Raw genomic sequence first — 18663 nt, 5'->3', positions numbered from 1 at the left:
GACTTCTCACTCCTGCACAGTAGGGGGTTTCCTAGACTTCTGGCTCCTGCGCAGTAGGGGTTTCCTAGACTTCTGGCTCCTGCGCAGTAGGGATTTCCTAGACTTCTGGCTCCTGCGCAGTAGGGGTTTCCTAGACTTCTGGCTCCTGCGCAGTAGGGTTTCCTAGACTTCTGGCTCCTGCGCAGTAGGGGTTTCCTAGACTTCTGGCTCCTGCGCAGTAGGGGTTTCCTAGACTTCTGGCTCCTGCGCAGTAGGGGTTTCCTAGACTTCTGGCTCCTGCGCAGTAGGGGTTTCCTAGACTTCTGGCTCCTGCGCAGTAGGGGTTTCCTAGACTTCTGGCTCCTGCGCAGTAGGGGTTTCCTAGACTTCTGGCTCCTGCGCAGTAGGGGTTTCCTAGACTTCTGGCTCCTGCGCAGTAGGGGTTTCCTAGACTTCTGGCTCCTGCGCAGTAGGGGTTTCCTAGACTTCTGGCTCCTGCGCAGTAGGGGTTTCCTAGACTTCTGGCTCCTGCGCAGTAGGGGTTTCCTAGACTTCTGGCTCCTGCGCAGTAGGGGTTTCCTAGACTTCTGGCTCCTGCGCAGTAGGGGTTTCCTAGACTTCAGGCTCCTGCGCAGTAGGGGTTTCCTAGACTTCTGGCTCCTGCGCAGTAGGGGTTTCCTAGACTTCAGGCTCCTGCGCAGTAGGGGTTTCCTAGACTTCTGGCTCCTGCGCAGGTAGGGGTTTCCTAGACTTCTGGCTCCTGCGCAGTAGGGGTTTCCTAGACTTCTGGCTCCTGCGCAGTAGGGGTTTCCTAGACTTCAGGCTCCTGCGCAGTAGGGGTTTCCTAGACTTCTGGCTCCTGCGCAGTAGGGGTTTCCTAGACTTCAGGCTCCTGCGCAGTAGGGGTTTCCTAGACTTCTGGCTCCTGCGCAGTAGGGGTTTCCTAGACTTCAGGCTCCTGCAGAGTAGGGGTTTCCTAGACTTCTGGCTCCTGCGCAGTAGGGGTTTCCTAGACTTCAGGCTCCTGCGCAGTAGGGGTTTCCTAGACTTCTGGCTCCTGCGCAGTAGGGGTTTCCTAGACTTCAGGCTCCTGCGCAGTAGGGGTTTCCTAGACTTCTGGCTCCTGCGCAGTAGGGGTTTCCTAGACTTCTGGCCCCTGCGCAGTAGGGGTTTCCTAGACTTCTGGCTCCTGCGCAGTAGGGGTTTCCTAGACTTCTGGCTCCTGCGCAGTAGGGGTTTCCTAGACTTCTGGCTCCTGCGCAGTAGGGGTTTCCTAGACTTCTGGCTCCTGCGCAGTAGGGGTTTCCTAGACTTCTGGCTCCTGCGCAGTAGGGGTTTCCTAGACTTCAGGCTCCTGCGCAGTAGGGGTTTCCTAGACTTCTGGCTCCTGCGCAGTAGGGGTTTCCTAGACTTCTGCCTCCTGCGCAGTAGGGGTTTCCTAGACTTCAGGCTCCTGCGCAGTAGGGGTTTCCTAGACTTCTGGCTCCTGCGCAGTAGGGGTTTCCTAGACTTCTGGCTCCTGCGCAGTAGGGGTTTCCTAGGCTTCTGGCTCCTGCGCAGTAGGGATTTCCTAGACTTCAGGCTCCTGCGCAGTAGGGATTTCCTAGACTTCTGGCTCATGTGCAGTAGGGGTTTCCTAGACTTCTGGCTCCTGCGCAGTAGGGGTTTCCTAGACTTCTGGCTCCTGCGCGGTAGGGGTTTCCTAGACTTCTGGCTCATGCGCAGTAGGGGTTTCCTAGACTTCTGGCTCCTGCGCAGTAGGGGTTTCCTAGACTTCTGGCTCCTGCGCAGTAGGGGTTTCCTAGACTTCTGGCTCCTGCGCAGTAGGGATTTCCTAGACTTCTGGCTCCTGCGCAGTAGGGGTTTCCTAGACTTCTGGCTCCTGCGCAGTAGGGGTTTCCTAGACTTCTGGCTCCTGCGCGGTAGGGGTTTCCTAGACTTCTGGCTCCTGCGCGGTAGGGGTTTCCTAGACTTCTGGCCCCTGCGCAGTAGGGATTTCCTAGACTTCTGGCCCCTGCGCAGTAGGGGTTTCCTAGACTTCTGGCCCCTGCGCAGTAGGGATTTCCTAGACTTCTGGCCCCTGCGCAGTAGGGGTTTCCTAGACTTCTGGCTCCTGCGCGGTAGGGGTTTCCTAGACTTCTGGCCCCTGCGCAGTAGGGATTTCCTAGACTTCTGGCCCCTGCGCAGTAGGGATTTCCTAGACTTCTGGCTCCTGCGCGGTAGGGGTTTCCTAGACTTCTGGCCCCTGCGCAGTAGGGATTTCCTAGACTTCTGGCTCCTGCGCAGTAGGGGTTTCCTAGACTTCTGGCTCCTGCGCGGTAGGGGTTTCCTAGACTTCTGGCTCCTGCGCAGTAGGGGTTTCCTAGACTTCTGGCTCCTGCGCAGTAGGGGTTTCCTAGACTTCTGGCTCCTGCGCAGTAGGGATTTCCTAGACTTCTGGCTCCTGCGCAGTAGGGGTTTTCTAGACTTCTGGCTCCTGCGCAGTAGGGGTTTCCTAGACTTCTGGCTCCTGCGCGGTAGGGGTTTCCTAGACTTCTGGCTCCTGCGCGGTAGGGGTTTCCTAGACTTCTGGCCCCTGCGCAGTAGGGATTTCCTAGACTTCTGGCCCCTGCGCAGTAGGGGTTTCCTAGACTTCTGGCTCCTGCGCAGTAGGGGTTTCCTAGACTTCTGGCTCCTGCGCAGTAGGGGTTTCCTAGACTTCTGGCTCCTGCGCAGTAGGGGTTTCCTAGACTTCAGGCTCCTGCGCAGTAGGGGTTTCCTAGACTTCTGGCCCCTGCGCAGTAGGGGTTTCCTAGACTTCTGCCTCCTGCGCAGTAGGGGTTTCCTAGACTTCTGGCTCCTGCGCAGTAGGGGTTTCCTAGACTTCTCACTCCTACGCAATAGGGGTTTCCTAGACTTCTCACTCCTGCGCAGTAGGGATTTCCTAGACTTCTGGCTCCTGCGCAGTAGGGGTTTCCTAGACTTCTCACTCCTACGCAATAGGGGTTTCCTAGACTTCTGGCTCCTGCGCAGTAGGGATTTCCTAGACTTCTGGCCCCTGCGCAGTAGGGGTTTCCTAGACTTCTGGCTCCTGCGCAGTAGGGGTTTCCTAGACTTCTGGCTCCTGCGCAGTAGGGGTTTCCTAGACTTCAGGCTCCTGCGCAGTAGGGGTTTCCTAGACTTCTGGCTCCTGCGCAGTAGGGATTTCCTAGACTTCTGGCTCCTGCGCAGTAGGGGTTTCCTAGACTTCTGGCTCCTGCGCAGTAGGGATTTCCTAGACTTCTGGCCCCTGCGCAGTAGGGGTTTCCTAGACTTCTGGCTCCTGCGCAGTAGGGGTTTCCTAGACTTCTGGCTCCTGCGCAGTAGGGGTTTCCTAGACTTCAGGCTCCTGCGCAGTAGGGGTTTCCTAGACTTCTGGCTCCTGCGCAGTAGGGATTTCCTAGACTTCTGGCTCCTGCGCAGTAGGGGTTTCCTAGACTTCTGGCTCCTGCGCAGTAGGGATTTCCTAGACTTCTGGCTCCTGCGCAGTAGGGGTTTCCTAGACTTCTGGCTCCTGCGCAGTAGGGGTTTCCTAGACTTCTGGCTCCTGCGCGGTAGGGGTTTCCTAGACTTCTCACTCCTGCGCAGTAGGGGTTTCCTAGACTTCTCACTCCTGCGCAGTAGGGGTTTCCTAGACTTCTGGCTCCTGCGCAGTAGGGGTTTCCTAGACTTCAGGCTCCTGCGCAGTAGGGATTTCCTAGACTTCTGGCTCCTGCGCAGTAGGGGTTTCCTAGACTTCTGGCTCCTGCGCAGTAGGGGTTTCCTAGACTTCTGGCTCCTGCGCAGTAGGGGTTTCCTAGACTTCAGGCTCCTGCGCAGTAGGGATTTCCTAGACTTCTGGCTCCTGCGCAGTAGGGGTTTCCTAGACTTCTGGCTCCTGCGCAGTAGGGGTTTCCTAGACTTCTGGCTCCTGCGCAGTAGGGGTTTCCTAGACTTCTGGCTCCTGCGCGGTAGGGGTTTCCTAGACTTCTGGCTCCTGCGCGGTAGGGGTTTCCTAGACTTCTGGCCCCTGCGCAGTAGGGGTTTCCTAGACTTCTGGCTCCTGCGCGGTAGGGGTTTCCTAGACTTCTGGCCCCTGCGCAGTAGGGGTTTCCTAGACTTCTGGCTCCTGCGCAGTAGGGGTTTCCTAGACATCTGGCTCCTGCGCAGTAGGGGTTTCCTAGACTTCTGGCTCCTGCGCAGTAGGGGTTTCCTAGACTTCTGGCCCCTGCGCAGTAGGGGTTTCCTAGACTTCTGGCTCCTGCGCAGTAGGGGTTTCCTAGACTTCAGGCTCCTGCGCAGTAGGGGTTTCCTAGACTTCAGGCTCCTGCGCAGTAGGGGTTTCCTAGACTTCTGGCTCCTGCGCAGTAGGGGTTTCCTAGACTTCTGGCTCCTGCGCAGTAGGGGTTTCCTAGACTTCTGGCTCCTGCGCAGTAGGGGTTTCCTAGACTTCTGGCTCCTGCGCAGTAGGGGTTTCCTAGACTTCTGGCTCCTGCGCAGTAGGGATTTCCTAGACTTCTGGCTCCTGCGCAGTAGGGGTTTCCTAGACTTCTGGCTCCTGCGCAGTAGGGATTTCCTAGACTTCTGGCTCCTGCGCAGTAGGGGTTTCCTAGACTTCTGGCTCCTGCGCAGTAGGGGTTTCCTAGACTTCTGGCTCCTGCGCGGTAGGGGTTTCCTAGACTTCTGGCCCCTGCGCAGTAGGGGTTTCCTAGACTTCTGGCTCCTGCGCAGTAGGGGTTTCCTAGACTTCTGGCTCCTGCGCAGTAGGGGTTTCCTAGACTTCTGGCTCATGTGCAGTAGGGGTTTCCTAGACTTCTGGCTCCTGCGCAGTAGGGGTTTCCTAGACTTCTGGCTCCTGCGCAGTAGGGGTTTCCTAGACTTCTGGCTCCTGCGCAGTAGGGGTTTCCTAGACTTCTGGCTCATGTGCAGTAGGGGTTTCCTAGACTTCAGGCTCCTGCGCAGTAGGGGTTTCCTAGACTTCTGGCTCCTGCGCAGTAGGGGTTTCCTAGACTTCTGGCTCATGTGCAGTAGGGGTTTCCTAGACTTCTGGCTCCTGCGCAGTAGGGGTTTCCTAGACTTCTGGCTCCTGCGCGGTAGGGATTTCCTAGACTTCTGGCTCCTGCGCAGTAGGGGTTTCCTAGACTTCTGGCTCCTGCGCAGTAGGGGTTTCCTAGACTTCTGGCTCCTGCGCAGTAGGGGTTTCCTAGACTTCTGGCTCCTGCGCAGTAGGGGTTTCCTAGACTTCTGGCTCCTGCGCGGTAGGGATTTCCTAGACTTCTGGCTCCTGCGCAGTAGGGGTTTCCTAGACTTCTGGCTCCTGCGCGGTAGGGGTTTCCTAGACTTCTGGCTCCTGCGCGGTAGGGGTTTCTTAGACTTCTGGCTCATGTGCAGTAGGGGTTTCCTAGACTTCTGGCTCCTGCGCGGTAGGGGTTTCTTAGACTTCTGGCTCATGTGCAGTAGGGGTTTCCTAGACTTCTGCCTCCTGCGCAGTAGGGGTTTCTTAGACTTCTCACTCCTACGCAATAGGGGTTTCCTAGACAGTAGGGGTTTCCTAGACTTCTTGTTGGATGGCCATATGGCAATGGAAGGAGATAGCCATAGAATGACAGTGAAATAAGAGATATACCACATGTACTGGGGAATAACGCAGAAGATACTCACGTGTCCGATTCCCGCCATGTCTGCAGCTTTGCTCGTGACGGACCAGAGCGGAGCTAGAGCAGAAGCTCCGCCCACAGACCTGGCAGCAGAATGGTCGCTCTCCGGTGTGCGTTCTCAGGTGGATGATCAGACTGGTCTTCTGGGAGAAGCATCGTGTACACACCTCACACCGGTACGGCTGCTCGCCTGTGTGCGTCCTCTGGTGTCGGCATAAGACGGACATGCACCGGAAGCTCTTGTTACACTGCGGACAGGTGAAGGGCCGCTCGCCCGTGTGCGTCCTCTGGTGTCGCACCAAGAAGTAGTTACAGTTAAATGTGCGACCACATTCGCGGCACATGTATCGCTGGTCCCCGGTGTGACTTCCAAGATGTCTTCTAAGCTCGTTCAGGCCAGGGAAGGTCATGTGACATATCCCACATTTATTGCAGCTCTGACCACTGATGGTGGAAGTGGTATGTTTTCCAGTCCGGACGCCACAGTGTGAGTTCTGGTGCCGCGTAAGAGATGATTGATGTCCAAATGTTTTACCGCAGTCTGGGCAGGAAGGCTTGTCTCTGGTGTGTGTGGTAGAATGGGCCCTGAGATCAGACTGAGACGAGAACATCTTACCACATTCAGAACATATAAAACCACAGCTAATGTTCCCCTCCGAGGGCGCAACTTTATCCTCACTCCCACAGTCCTCCTGCTCACTGGCGGCACCGTACCCTGTCTCCTGACGCTCTGCATGTGTCTCCAATGTCCAGTCTTCCTGCTCACTGGCGGCACCCTGCCCTGTCTCCCAATGCTCTGCATGCGTAACAGGTGTCCAGTCTTCCCGTTCATTGGCAGCTCCCTGTCCTGTCTCCTGACGCTCTGCATGTGTCTCCAATGTCCAATCTTCCTGCTCACTGGCGGCACCATGTTCTGTCTCCTGATGCTCTGCATGTGTAACAGGTGTCCGGTCTTCCTGCTCACTGGCGGCACCCTGCCCTGTCTCCCAACGCTCTGCATGCATAACAGGTGTCCAGTCTTCCTGCTCACTGGCGGCACCATTCCCTGTCTCCTGACGCACTGCATGTGTAACAGGTGTGCAGTCTTTCTGCTCACTGGCAGCGCCCTGTCCTGTCTCCTGACGCTCTGCATGCGTACTGGGTGTCCAGTCTTCCTGCTCACTGGCGGCACCCTGTACTGTCTCCTGACGCTCTGCATGTGCCTCCAATGTCCAGTCTTCCTGCTTAGTAACAGCGCCCTGTCCTGTCTCCTGATGCTCTGCATGTGTATTAGATGTCCAGTCTTCCTGCTCAGTAATAGCACCCTGTCCTGTCTCCTGACGCTCTGCATGTGTATCAGATGTCCAGTCTTCCTGCTCAGTAACAGCACCCTGTCCCGTCTCCTGACGCTCTGCATGTGTACCAGATGTCCAGTCTTCACGTCCAGTAACCGCACCCTGTCCTGTGTCCTGACGCTCTGCATGTGTACCAGATGTCCAGTCTTCCTGCTCATTAACAGCACCCTGTCCTGTCTCCTGACGCTCTGCATGTGTATCAGATGTCCAGTCTTCCTGCTCAGTAACCGCACCCTGTCCTGTGTCCTGACGCTCTACATGTGTATCAGATGTCCAGTCTTCCTGCTCAGTAATAGCACCCTGTCCTGTCTCCTGACGCTCTGCATGTGTACCAGATGTCCAGTCTTCACGTCCAGTAATAGCACCCTGTCCTGTCTCCTGACGCTCTGCATGTGTATCAGATGTCCAGTCTTCCTGCTCAGTAACAGCGCCCTGTCCTGTCTCCTGACGCTCTGCATGTGTACCAGATGTCCAGTCTTCACGTCCAGTAACCGCACCCTGTCCTGTCTCCTGACGCTCTGCATGTGTACCAGATGTCCAGTCTTCCTGCTCATTAACAGCACCCTGTCCTGTCTCCTGACGCTCTGCATGTGTATCAGATGTCCAGTCTTCCTGCTCATTAACAGCACCCTGTCCTGTCTCCTGACGCTCTGCATGTGTACCAGATGTCCAGTCTTCACGTTCAGTAACCGCACCCTGTCCTGTGTCATGCTCTGCATGTGTACCAGATGTCCAGTCTTCCTGCTCAGTAACCGCACCCTGTCCTGTCTCCTGACGCTCTGCATGTGTATCAGATGTCCAGTCTTCCTGCTCAGTAACCGCACCATGTCCTGTCTCCTGACGCTCTGCATGTGTACCAGATGTCCAGTCTTCCTGCTCAGTAACCGCACCATGTCCTGTCTCCTGACGCTCTGCATGTGTACCAGATGTCCAGTCTTCACGTTCAGTAACCACACCCTGTCCTGTGTCATGCTCTGCATGTGTACCAGATGTCCAGTCTTCCTGCTCAGTAACCGCACCCTGTCCTGTGTCCTGACGCTCTACATGTGTATCAGATGTCCAGTCTTCACGTCCAGTAACCGCACCCTGTCCTGTGTCATGCAGCTCTGCACCACCTCCAGGCTCCACAATGGCTGCCACTTCTTCTGAGCAGACATCTCTCTGCAGAACGATTTCTGAACACATGTCTGTCAAAGTAAAACATGAAACAAGTTAATGTCTCTAGGTCTATACATATTATATACATTGTGCAATGACTTCATCTACTTCTACAGGACTCACTCCTCATTGTATCTTCTCTACTTAATATTTTTGTTCCACTTCACTTATCCCAAATACAGAAGAGACTCCCTTTCACTAACCCTGACGGGACATAAGGAGCCCATTATTCCCAGCAAGACCACGAGGCTCACCCTCCTGCACCAATCCCACTGATACCAGAGGCTCACCCTCCTGCACAAATCCCACTGATACCAGAGGCTCACCCTCCTGCACCAATCCCACTGATACCAGAGGCTCACCCTCCTGCACCAATCCCACTGATACCAGAGGCTCAACCTCCTGCACCAATCCCACTGATACCAGAGGCTCACCCTCCTGCACCAATCCCACTGATACCAGAGGCTCACCCTCCTGCACCAATCCCACTGATACCAGGGGCTCCCCTGCTCCAGTTCTTCACATTCTTCTCCTACCAATACTGCTCTGATCTACGGGCCTAATTCAGACCTGATCGCAGCAGCAAATTTGTTAGCAGTTGGGCAAAACCATGTGCACTATAGGTGGGACAGATGTAACATGTGCAGAGAGAGAGTTAGATTTGGGTGGGGTGCGTTAAAACTGAAATCTAAATTGCAGTGTAAAAATAAAGCAGCCAGTATGCATATAACAGTGTCCAACTGTATATATGCTGCTTTTGCCAGGAGGTACTTAATTGCTGCCCAGGGGCGCCCCCCCCTGCGCCCTGCACCCTACAGTGACCGGAGCGTGTGGGTGTAATGCGGGAGCAATGGAGCACAGCTGCAGTGCTGTGCGCTATCTCATATGAAGACAGGAGTCTTCTGCCGCCGATTTCGATGTCTTCTTGCTTCTGCCGGCTTCTGTCTTCTGGCTTTGCGAGGGGGACGGCGGCGCGGCTCCGGGAACGGACGACAAGGTCAGGTCCTGTGTTCGATCCCTCTGGAGCTAATGGTGTCCAGTAGCCTAAGAAGCGCAACCTAGCCGCAGTTAGTAGGTTTGCTTCTCTCCCCTCAGTCCCACGTAGCAGAGAGTCTGTTGCCAGCAGATCTCTCTGAAAATAAAAAACCTAACTAAAATACTTTCTTATTAGCAAGCTCAGGAGAGCCTACTAAAAGCACCCAGCTCTGTCCGGGCACAGATTCTAACTGAGGTCTGGGGGAGGGGCATAGAGGGAGGAGCCAGTGCACACCAGTAGTACTAAATCTTTCTTAGAGTGCCCAGTCTCCTGCGGAGTCCGTCTATTCCCCATGGTCCTTACGGAGTCCCCAGCATCCACTAGGACGTTAGAGAAACAATATAACCCACCCAAATCTAACTCTCTCTGCACGTTACATCTGCCCCACCTGCAGTGCACATGGTTTTGCCCATCTGCTAACAAATTTGCTGCTGCGCTCAGGTCTGAATTACCCCCATGTCATGTGCACAGTGGGATGTCACAGATCTATGTACAAGTAGTGGCAGCTACACTTCTACCGGTCGATCTCCCTGCCTCCAGCCAGTCCCATGCCCCGAGACCAGTAAGGGCACAATGACGCGGGTGGCACTGCATTATGTCACAGGAAGCTTCTCAGCTTCTCACCTATAAATCTGCAGTTAATCCCTATCTCAGGGACATTCTGCGTCGTGGCTGGGCCCTCGCCCTCTGTCCTGAATGACCAGCTCAGGGTGTCTTCTGACAAACCATCCAGGATCTTCAGCATTACAGGGCTCTCATCTGCTCCCGTCAGCTGGTCTCCACCTGCAGGAGGCACAATATATCCACAATTAGCAGCATTGCTAGACTTCATTAATTACAATGTACTGGGGGCAAATAGCAGGGGTTAAAGGTCCCACCTTCTCTACATCCATCCCGTCGGTGACTCTGTGCGTGTCGGATCAGGGCGGAGCTGGAGCAGAAGCTCCGCCCACAGACCTGGCAGCGGAACGGGCGCTCTCCCGTGTGCGTCCTCAGGTGGATGATCAGACTGGTCTTCTGAGAGAAGCCCTTGGTACACACGTCACACTTATACGGCTGCTCCCTGGAGTGGGTCCTCTGGTGCCGGAACAGGACGGAGCTGCACTTGAAGCTCTTGGCGCACTGCGGGCAGCTGAAGGGTCTCTCCCCGGTGTGTGTCCTCTGGTGACGGACCAGGTAGAAGTTACAGGTGAAGGTGCGGCCACACTCCTGGCACACGTAGCGCTGATCTCCGGTGTGGCTTCTTAGGTGTCTCTTTAGCTCATTGGGGCTTGGGTAAGTCTCCTGGCAGATGCCGCACTTATAAGAGCGCTGGACCTCTACGGACAGCATTGGGCTGCTGGAAGAAGCTGGAATTTTGCCCTTCTTGGTTCTACAGTGAAAACTCTGATGCCGGATGAGGGTTGATCTGTGACCAAAGCTTTTGCCACAGTCGGGGCAAGAAAAAAGTCTTTCTTCAGTATGTATCCTTTTATCCGTTATCAGAACGGACGGAGTATCAAAGGCCTTGCCATCCGGGCACACCATCTCTGCATCAGGCTCTGTCCGCGTGCGTCTCACCTGTGTATAGTAAAGAAGTGATTGGCTCATACAGTACATCAAGACATAGGTGTTACTAGTAACACAGTGGTGCAGACATGAGCATAATGCGCCATCAGGAGCTACACTGCTACCTCACCAGAGCCCTACAGTGACGCCCCTAGTTCTCAACACACTGATAGTCTGAATAAGTGACTATACCCCCCCCCCCCCCCCTTCCCCCCGTCACTACCCACCCTCTGCCACCACTGACCAGGTTACTACCCCCCTCTGTCACCACTGACCAGGTTACTACCCCACCAGAGCCCTACAGTGACGCCCCTAGTTCTCAACACACTGATAGGCTGAATAAGTGACTATACCCCCCCCCCCCCTTCCCCCCGTCACTACCCCCCCTCTGCCACCACTGACCAGGTTACTACCCCCTCTCTGTCACCACTGACCGGTTACTACCCCCCTCTGTCACCACTGACCAGGTTACTACCCCCCTCTGTCACCACTGACCGGTTACTACCCCCCTCTCTGTCACCACTGACCAGGTTACTACCCCCCTCTGTCACCACTGACCAGGTTACTACCCCCCTCTGTCACCACTGACCAGGTTACTACCCCCTCTGTCACCTCTGACCAGGTTACTACCCCCCCCCCCCTGTTACCACTGACCAGGTTACTACCCCCCCCCCCCCCCCGTCACCACTGACCAGGTTACTACCCCCCTCTGTCACCACTGACCAGGTCACTACCCCACCAGAGCCCTACAGTGACGCCCCTGGTTCTCAACACACTGATAGGCTGAATAAGTGACTATACCCCCCCCTTCCCCCCGTCACTACCCCCCCTCTGCCACCACTGACCAGGTTACTACCCCCTCTCTGTCACCACTGACCGGTTACTACCCCCCTCTGTCACCACTGACCAGGTTACTACCCCCCTCTGTCACCACTGACCAGGTTACTACCCCCCTCTGTCACCACTGACCAGGTTACTACCCCCTCTCTGTCACCACTGACCGGTTACTACCCCCCCTCTCTGTCACCACTGACCAGGTTACTACCCCCCTCTGTCACCACTGACCAGGTTACTACCCCCCTCTGTCACCACCGATCAGGTTACTACCCCCCTCTGTCACCACTGACCAGGTTACTACCCCCTCTGTCACCACTGACCAGGTTACTACCCACTCTCTGTCACCTCTGACCAGGTTACTACCCCCCCCCTGTCACCACTGACCAGGTTACTACCCCCCCCCCGTCACCACTGACCAGGTTACTACCCCCCTCTGTCACCACTGACCAGGTTACTACCCCACCAGAGCCCTACAGTGACGCCCCTGGTTCTCAACACACTGATAGGCTGAATAAGTGACTATACCCCCCCCCTTCCCCCTGTCACTTATAAGCAGGTTACTGCCCCCCTCTGTCACCACTGACCAGGTTACTAACCCCTCCGTCACCACTGACCAGGTTACTACCCCTCTCTGTCACCACTGACCAAGTTATTACCCCCCTTTCTGTCACCACTGACCAGGTTACTGCCCCCACTCTGTCGCCCCTAGGCAGGTTACTACCCCCCCTCTGTCACCACTGACCAGGTTACTACCCCCCCCCTCTGTCACCCCTATGCAGGTTACTACCCCCCCTCTGTCACCACTGACCAGGTTACTACCCCCCCTCTCTGTCATCACTGACCAGGTTACTACCCCCCTCTCTGTCACCACTGACCAGGTTACTACCCCCCTCTCTGTCATCACTGACCAGGTTACTACCCCCCCTCTCTGTCACCACTGACCAGGTTACTACCCCCCTCTCTGTCATCACTGACCAGGTTACTACCCCCCTCTCTGTCACCACTGACCAGGTTACTACCCCCTCTGTCACCACTGACCAGGTTACTACCCCCCATCACCACTGACCAGGTTACTACCCCCCCCTCTGTCATCACTGACCAGGTTACTACCCCCCATCACCACTGACCAGGTTACTACCCCCCCCCCCCCCCTCTGTCATCACTGACCAGGTTACTACCCCCTCTCTGTCACCTCTGACCAGGTTATTACCCCCCCCCCTGTCACCTCTGACCAGGTTACTACCCCCCCCCCCCCCCCCCCGTCACCACTGGCCAGGTTACTACCCCCCTCTGTCACCACTGACCAGGTCACTACCCCCCTCTGTCACCTCTGACCAGGTTACTACCCCCCCCCCCCTGTCACCACTGACCAGGTTACTACCCCCCCCCCCTGTCACCACTGACCAGGTTACTACCCCCCTCTGTCACCACTGACCAGGTTACTACCCCCTCTGTCACCACTGACCAGGTTACTACCCCCCCCCCCCTGTCACCACTGACCAGGTTACTACCCCCCCCCCTGTCACCACTGACCAGGTTACTACCCCCCCCCCCCTGTCACCACTGACCAGGTTACTACCCCCCTCTGTCACCACTGACCAGGTTACTACCCCCCTCTGTCACCACTGACCAGGTTACTACCCCCCCCTGTCACCACTGACCAGGTTACTACCCCCCCCCCTGTCACCACTGACCAGGTTACTACCCCCCTCTGTCACCACTGACCAGGTTACTACCCCCCTCTGTCACCACTGACCAGGTTAAAATCCCCCCCCCCCCCCCCGTCACCACTGACCAGGTTACTACCCCCCTCTGTCACCACTGACCAGGTTATTACCCCCCTCTGTCACCACTGACCAGGTTACTACCCCCCTCTGTCACCACTGACCAGGTTAAAATCCCCCCCCCCCCCCGTCACCACTGACCAGGTTACTACCCCCCTCTGTCACCACTGACCAGGTTACTACCCCCCCCCTGTCACCACTGACCAGGTTACTACCCCCCCTCTGTCACCACTGACCAGGTTACTACCCCCCTCTGTCACCACTGACCAGGTTAAAATCCCCCCCCCCCCCCGTCACCACTGACCAGGTTACTACCCCCCTCTGTCACCACTGACCAGGCTACTACCCCCCTCTGTCACCACTGACCAGGTTAAAATCCCCCCCCCCCCCCCCCCCTGACCAGGTTACTACCCCCCTCTGTCACCACTGACCAGGTTATTACCCCCCTCTGTCACCACTGACCAGGTTATTACCCCCCTCTGTCACCACTGATCAGGTTACTGCACCACCCCCCCCCCCCCCTCTGTAACCCCTAGGCAGATTATAACCCCCCTCCCCCTATCCGTCATCACTAACGGGGCATTCCCCTGTGCCACCTCCCCCTCAATACCAGCACTGGGCAGGGTAATACCCCGTACCCCAGCACCGGCAGGTCAGCGGCAGGTTCCTGCGGACACACCGGGGCTCTCACCTTCTCCCGCCGTACACCGTACGCAGCGATCTAAGAGCGCCCCCCCCCCCCCCCCCCTCCGGTAGGCGCACATGTACTCTTCCGCCTAATGCTGGTACACGGAGGAAGTAGGCTGGGCGATACCACTCTGAGCGCGGAAGGGGGAAGACAGAAGTCACTGACAGAGCAGAGTCACGGAATAGTATGGATGCAGTTTCCGGTTCTGCCGCCAGAGGGAGCTGTGTCTGTATCTTCTGTATTACCTGGGACCGTGCACACCTGAGTCCTGGCAGGGGGTCCGGGTACGGTTCCAAATAGATTGTGACATGGACCCAGGGGGTTATGGGAAAGGTCCTGTCCATGAAGAGAAACTAGACTGGCCCATAGGGGCACAGGGGAAACCACCGGTGGGCTCCACCTCCTCATCTAGGGATCAAGTTCCAGACTGTGCACTTAAATTATACATTATACATATGTGTAATACTTATACTATATACTTATAAATTAAACTGTAAAGTATATTTCTCTTACGTCCTAGAGGATGCTGGGGACTCCAAAAATGACCATGGGGTATAGACAGGATCCGCGGGAGCTTGGGCACACTACAAAGACTTTGACTGGGTGTGAACTGGCTCCTCCCTCTATGCCCCTCCCCCAGACCTCAGTTAGACTTTGTGCCCAGGAGTGACTGGACACACACTAGGGGAGCTCTACTGAGTTTCTCTGGAAAGACTTTATGTTAGGTTTTTTATTTTCAGACAGACCTGCTGGCTACAGGCTCCCTGCATCGTGGGATTGAGGAGAGAGAAGCAGGACCTACTTCTTCTTAGTTAAGGGTTCTGCTTCTTAGGCAACTGGACACCATTAGCTCCAGAGGGTTCGATCACTTGGTGCGCCTAGCTGCTTGTTCCCGGAGCCGCGCCGTCACCCCCCTCACAGAAGCCAGAAGAAAGAAGCCGGGCGAGTATGAGAAGACTCAGGACGGCAGAAGACTTCAGTAACGGAGGTACAGCGCAGCGGTAGCGCTGCGCTCCGTGCTCCCACTCACTTCACCAACGGCACTCGCAGGGTGTTGGGGGGGGGGGGGGGGGGAGCGCCCTGGGCAGCAAGTTACTGAGGTCGGTGGCTGGCAAAAAGGATTATACGGTGCCCGGACACCGTATAGAGTACCCCCGCCAGTGTTAAAATATTTGAATTTGAGCGGGCTACAGCGCCCTGGGAAGGGGCGGGGCTTAGCCGCACATTGCTCACCAGCGCCATTTTTCTCTATCTCTGCAGTGCTGAAGAGACGCTGGCCCGGACCTCAAAGCTCCCTCAAGTACCATGGAGGAAAAAACGGGGGGGGGGCACATGAAATTTGGTGCTTTCATAAGCTTTTAGTCAGCGCAGATCACATATACTATTTATTTTGGTGTATGGGCGCTGGGGTGTGAGCTGGCATAATCCCTCTGTGTTCTCCCTAAGGGCTTCTCTGTGGGTCTGTCCCCGGACTTGTGGACTGTGTGAGTGTGGGTGTCTCGGTACTCTGTGTCGACATGTCTGAGCCTGGGTGTTCCTCCCCGGAGGAAGTTCTTGGGGGTGCAGAGGGGGATTTAAGTATGACTCTGTCGACACAGCCGACTGCTGATTGGATGACTATGCTGAGTACACTGAATGCAAATGTGGCTTTATTATCTAAGAGACTGGATAAATCTGATTCTCAGGCACAAACATGGAGACAGTCGGTGGAGGACGCTTTGTCTCAGGTACAGACAGTCTCAGGGTCACAAAAGCGTTCTTTTACCCAGATGGCTGATACAGGTACCGACACGGACTCTGATTCCGATGTCGATTTTAATGAGACTTCTTTGCATCCACAGGTTGTAAAAAGTATTCAGTACATGATTATAGCCATTAAAGACGTTTTACATATATCTGAGAAACCTGCTGTTCCTGACACAAGAGTCTGTTTATTTAAGGGGAAAAGACCTGAGGTAAAATTTCCCCCCTCTCATGAAATGAATGCGCTTTGTGAAAAGGTTTGGGAGTCACCTGAAAAACGGTGGCAGATTCCTAAGAGAATTTTGATGGCGTATCCTTTCCCCTCTGACGACAGGGAAAAATGCGAGTCGTCTCCCAATGTGGACAAGGCTCTCTCGCGATGGTCCAAGAAGGTGGCGCTTCCGTCTCCTGACACCGCTGCTCTCAAGGATCCCGCGGATCGCAAACTGGAGACGACACTGAAGTCCATTTTCGTTAATACTGGTGCTTTGCTCAGACCTGCTGTGGCGTCGGTGTGGGCGAGTAGTGCTATTGCTAATACCCCTTTTACACCTACGAGCACGGGTCGCAGCCGGGAGCCTGACACGGGAGCTGCCCCCTGCTGCGACCCGTGCTCGGTCCCTTTCCCATCAGCAGTCACAACCCGGCATATGCCGGGTTGGTGACGCTTCTAGCTACACGGCAGGGGCGGCGCAGGGAGATCACATGATCTCCCAGCGCCGCCCATCCATACAGTGTAAACGGGAGCCGTGTCGCATCGACACGGCTCCCGTTTACACTACACCCTACCCGGATCATTCCCGTGTCCTACCCAGGTAAATAGCCGGGTAGGATTCACGGGTCACTTGATCCGGGTTGACCCTTTTCCACTTGCCAAAAACACGGGTAAATGCGCGCCCCCGTGCATTTACCCGTGTTTTTTGAGCTAGTGGAAAAGGGGTATAAGTGGGCCGAAAATTTGGCTTCTGATATAGATACCCTTGATAAGGATAATATTCTTTTAACTCTTGGTTATATCAAGGACGCTGCAGATTACCTAAAGGATGCGGCGAGGGATGTTGGCCTCTTGGGTTCAAGAGCCAATGCCATGGCAATTTCGGCCAGGAGGGCGCTGTGGATTCATCAATGGAATGCTGATGCTGACTCCAAAAAGAATATGGAAGCTCTCCCTTTTAAAGGTAGTGTCTTGTTTGGTGACGGCCTGGCTGACCTGGTGTCTACCGCTACTGCGGGTAAGTCATCTTTCTCTGACGTCCTAGTGGATGCTGGGAACTCCGTAAGGACCATGGGGAATAGACGGGCTCCGCAGGAGACTGGGCACTCTAAAGAAAAGATTAGGTACTATCTGGTGTGCACTGGCTCCTCCCTCTATGCCCCTCCTCCAGACCTCAGTTAGAATCTGTGCCCGGCCAGAGCTGGGTGCTCCTAGTGGGCTCTCCTGAGCTTACTAGTAAAGAAAGTATTTATTAGGTTTTTTATTTTCAGTGAGCTTCTGCTGGCAACAGACTCACTGCTACGTGGGACCAAGGGGAGAGAAGCAAACCTACCTGCTTGCAGCTAGCTTGGGCTTCTAAGGCTACTGGACACCATTAGCTCCAGAGGGTTCGAACACAGGTACCTGTCCTTGATCGTCCGTTCCCGGAGCCGCGCCGCCGTCCCCCTTGCAGTGCCAGAAGAACAGAAGCTAGAAGACGACGAAATCGGAGGCTGAAGACTCCTGTCTTCATTAAGGTAGCGCACAGCACCGCAGCTGTGCGCCATTGCTCCCAGCACACTTACACACTCCGATCACTGTAGGGTGCAGGGCGCTGGGGGGGGGGGGGCGCCCTGGGCTGCAATTGAAGTACCTTTGGCATAAAAATACATATATACAGTCTAGCACTGTATATATGTAAAACCCCCCGCCATTATTTTACACTGAAAGCGGGACAGAAGCCCGCCACTGAGGGGGCGGGGCCTTCTTCCTCAGCACACCAGCGCCATTTTTTCTTCGCAGCTCCGCTGGAAGCAGCTCCCCAGGCTCTCCCCTGCAGTATCCAGGTACAAGACGGGTTAAAAAGAGAGGGGGGGCACATAAATGTAGGCGCAAAGAATACAAAAAAAAGCAGCTATTGGGTATATCACTTATTAGCAGTGAAAATCCCTGTGTTATATAGCGCTGTGGTATGTGCTGGCATACTCTCTCTCTCTGTCTCCCCAAAGGACTTTGTGGGGTCCTGTCCTCAGTCTGAGCATTCCCTGTGTGTGTGCGGTGTGTCGGTACGGCTGTGTCGACATGTTTGATGAAGAAGGTTACGTGGAGGCGGAGCAAGGGCGGATAAGTTTGGTATCGCCCCCGTCGGGGCCGACACCTGATTGGATGGATATGTGGAAGGTCTTAAATGACAATGTAAACTCCTTACATAAAAGGTTTGATGACGCTGCAGCCTTGGGACAGCCGGGGTCTCAGCCCGTGCCTGCCCAGGCGACTCAGAAACCGTCAGGGGCTCATAAACGCCCTCTATCTCAGATGTCGACACGGAGTCGGACTCCAGTGTCGACGATGATGAGGCACATTTACAGTCTAAAATGACCAAGGCCATCCGATACATGATTATTGCAATGAAAGATGTATTACACATTTCTGAGAGTAACCCGGTTAATACCAAGAGGGTTTATATGTTTGGGGAGAAAAAGCAGCCAGTGACTTTTCCCCCATCTGATGAATTAAATGAATTGTGTGAAGAAGCGTGGAGTTCCCCTGATAAGAAATTAGTGATTTCTAAGAGGTTACTGATGGCGTACCCTTTCCCGCCAACGGACAGGTTACGCTGGGAAACATCCCCTAGGGTGGACAAGGCGCTGACACGCTTATCTAAAAAGGTGGCCCTGCCGTCTCAGGATACGGCCGCCCTAAAGGAGC

General features: G+C 55.2%; 1 protein-coding gene across 1 annotated transcript; it reads right to left on the bottom strand.

The window, feature by feature from the left end:
- Window positions 1-5512: 5512 nt before the first annotated feature.
- On the bottom strand, window positions 5513-14333 carry LOC134992748 (uncharacterized). The gene is made up of 4 exons (XM_063950806.1): window positions 14264-14333; window positions 10040-10721; window positions 9786-9944; window positions 5513-8154 (listed from the first exon to the last, which is right to left on the bottom strand). Exons 2-4 carry the CDS (start codon window positions 10686-10688, stop codon window positions 5528-5530), a joined length of 3435 nt encoding a protein of 1144 aa, XP_063806876.1. The 5' UTR covers window positions 10689-10721; window positions 14264-14333; the 3' UTR covers window positions 5513-5527.
- Between the last annotated feature and the right edge of the window lie 4330 nt (window positions 14334-18663).

This window comes from Pseudophryne corroboree, chromosome 2 (genome assembly GCF_028390025.1).
Source record: "Pseudophryne corroboree isolate aPseCor3 chromosome 2, aPseCor3.hap2, whole genome shotgun sequence".
Lineage (NCBI taxonomy): Eukaryota > Metazoa > Chordata > Amphibia > Anura > Myobatrachidae > Pseudophryne > Pseudophryne corroboree.
The sequence above is the reverse complement of the archived record's forward strand: the minus strand, read 5'-3'. Positions and strand labels throughout refer to the sequence as shown.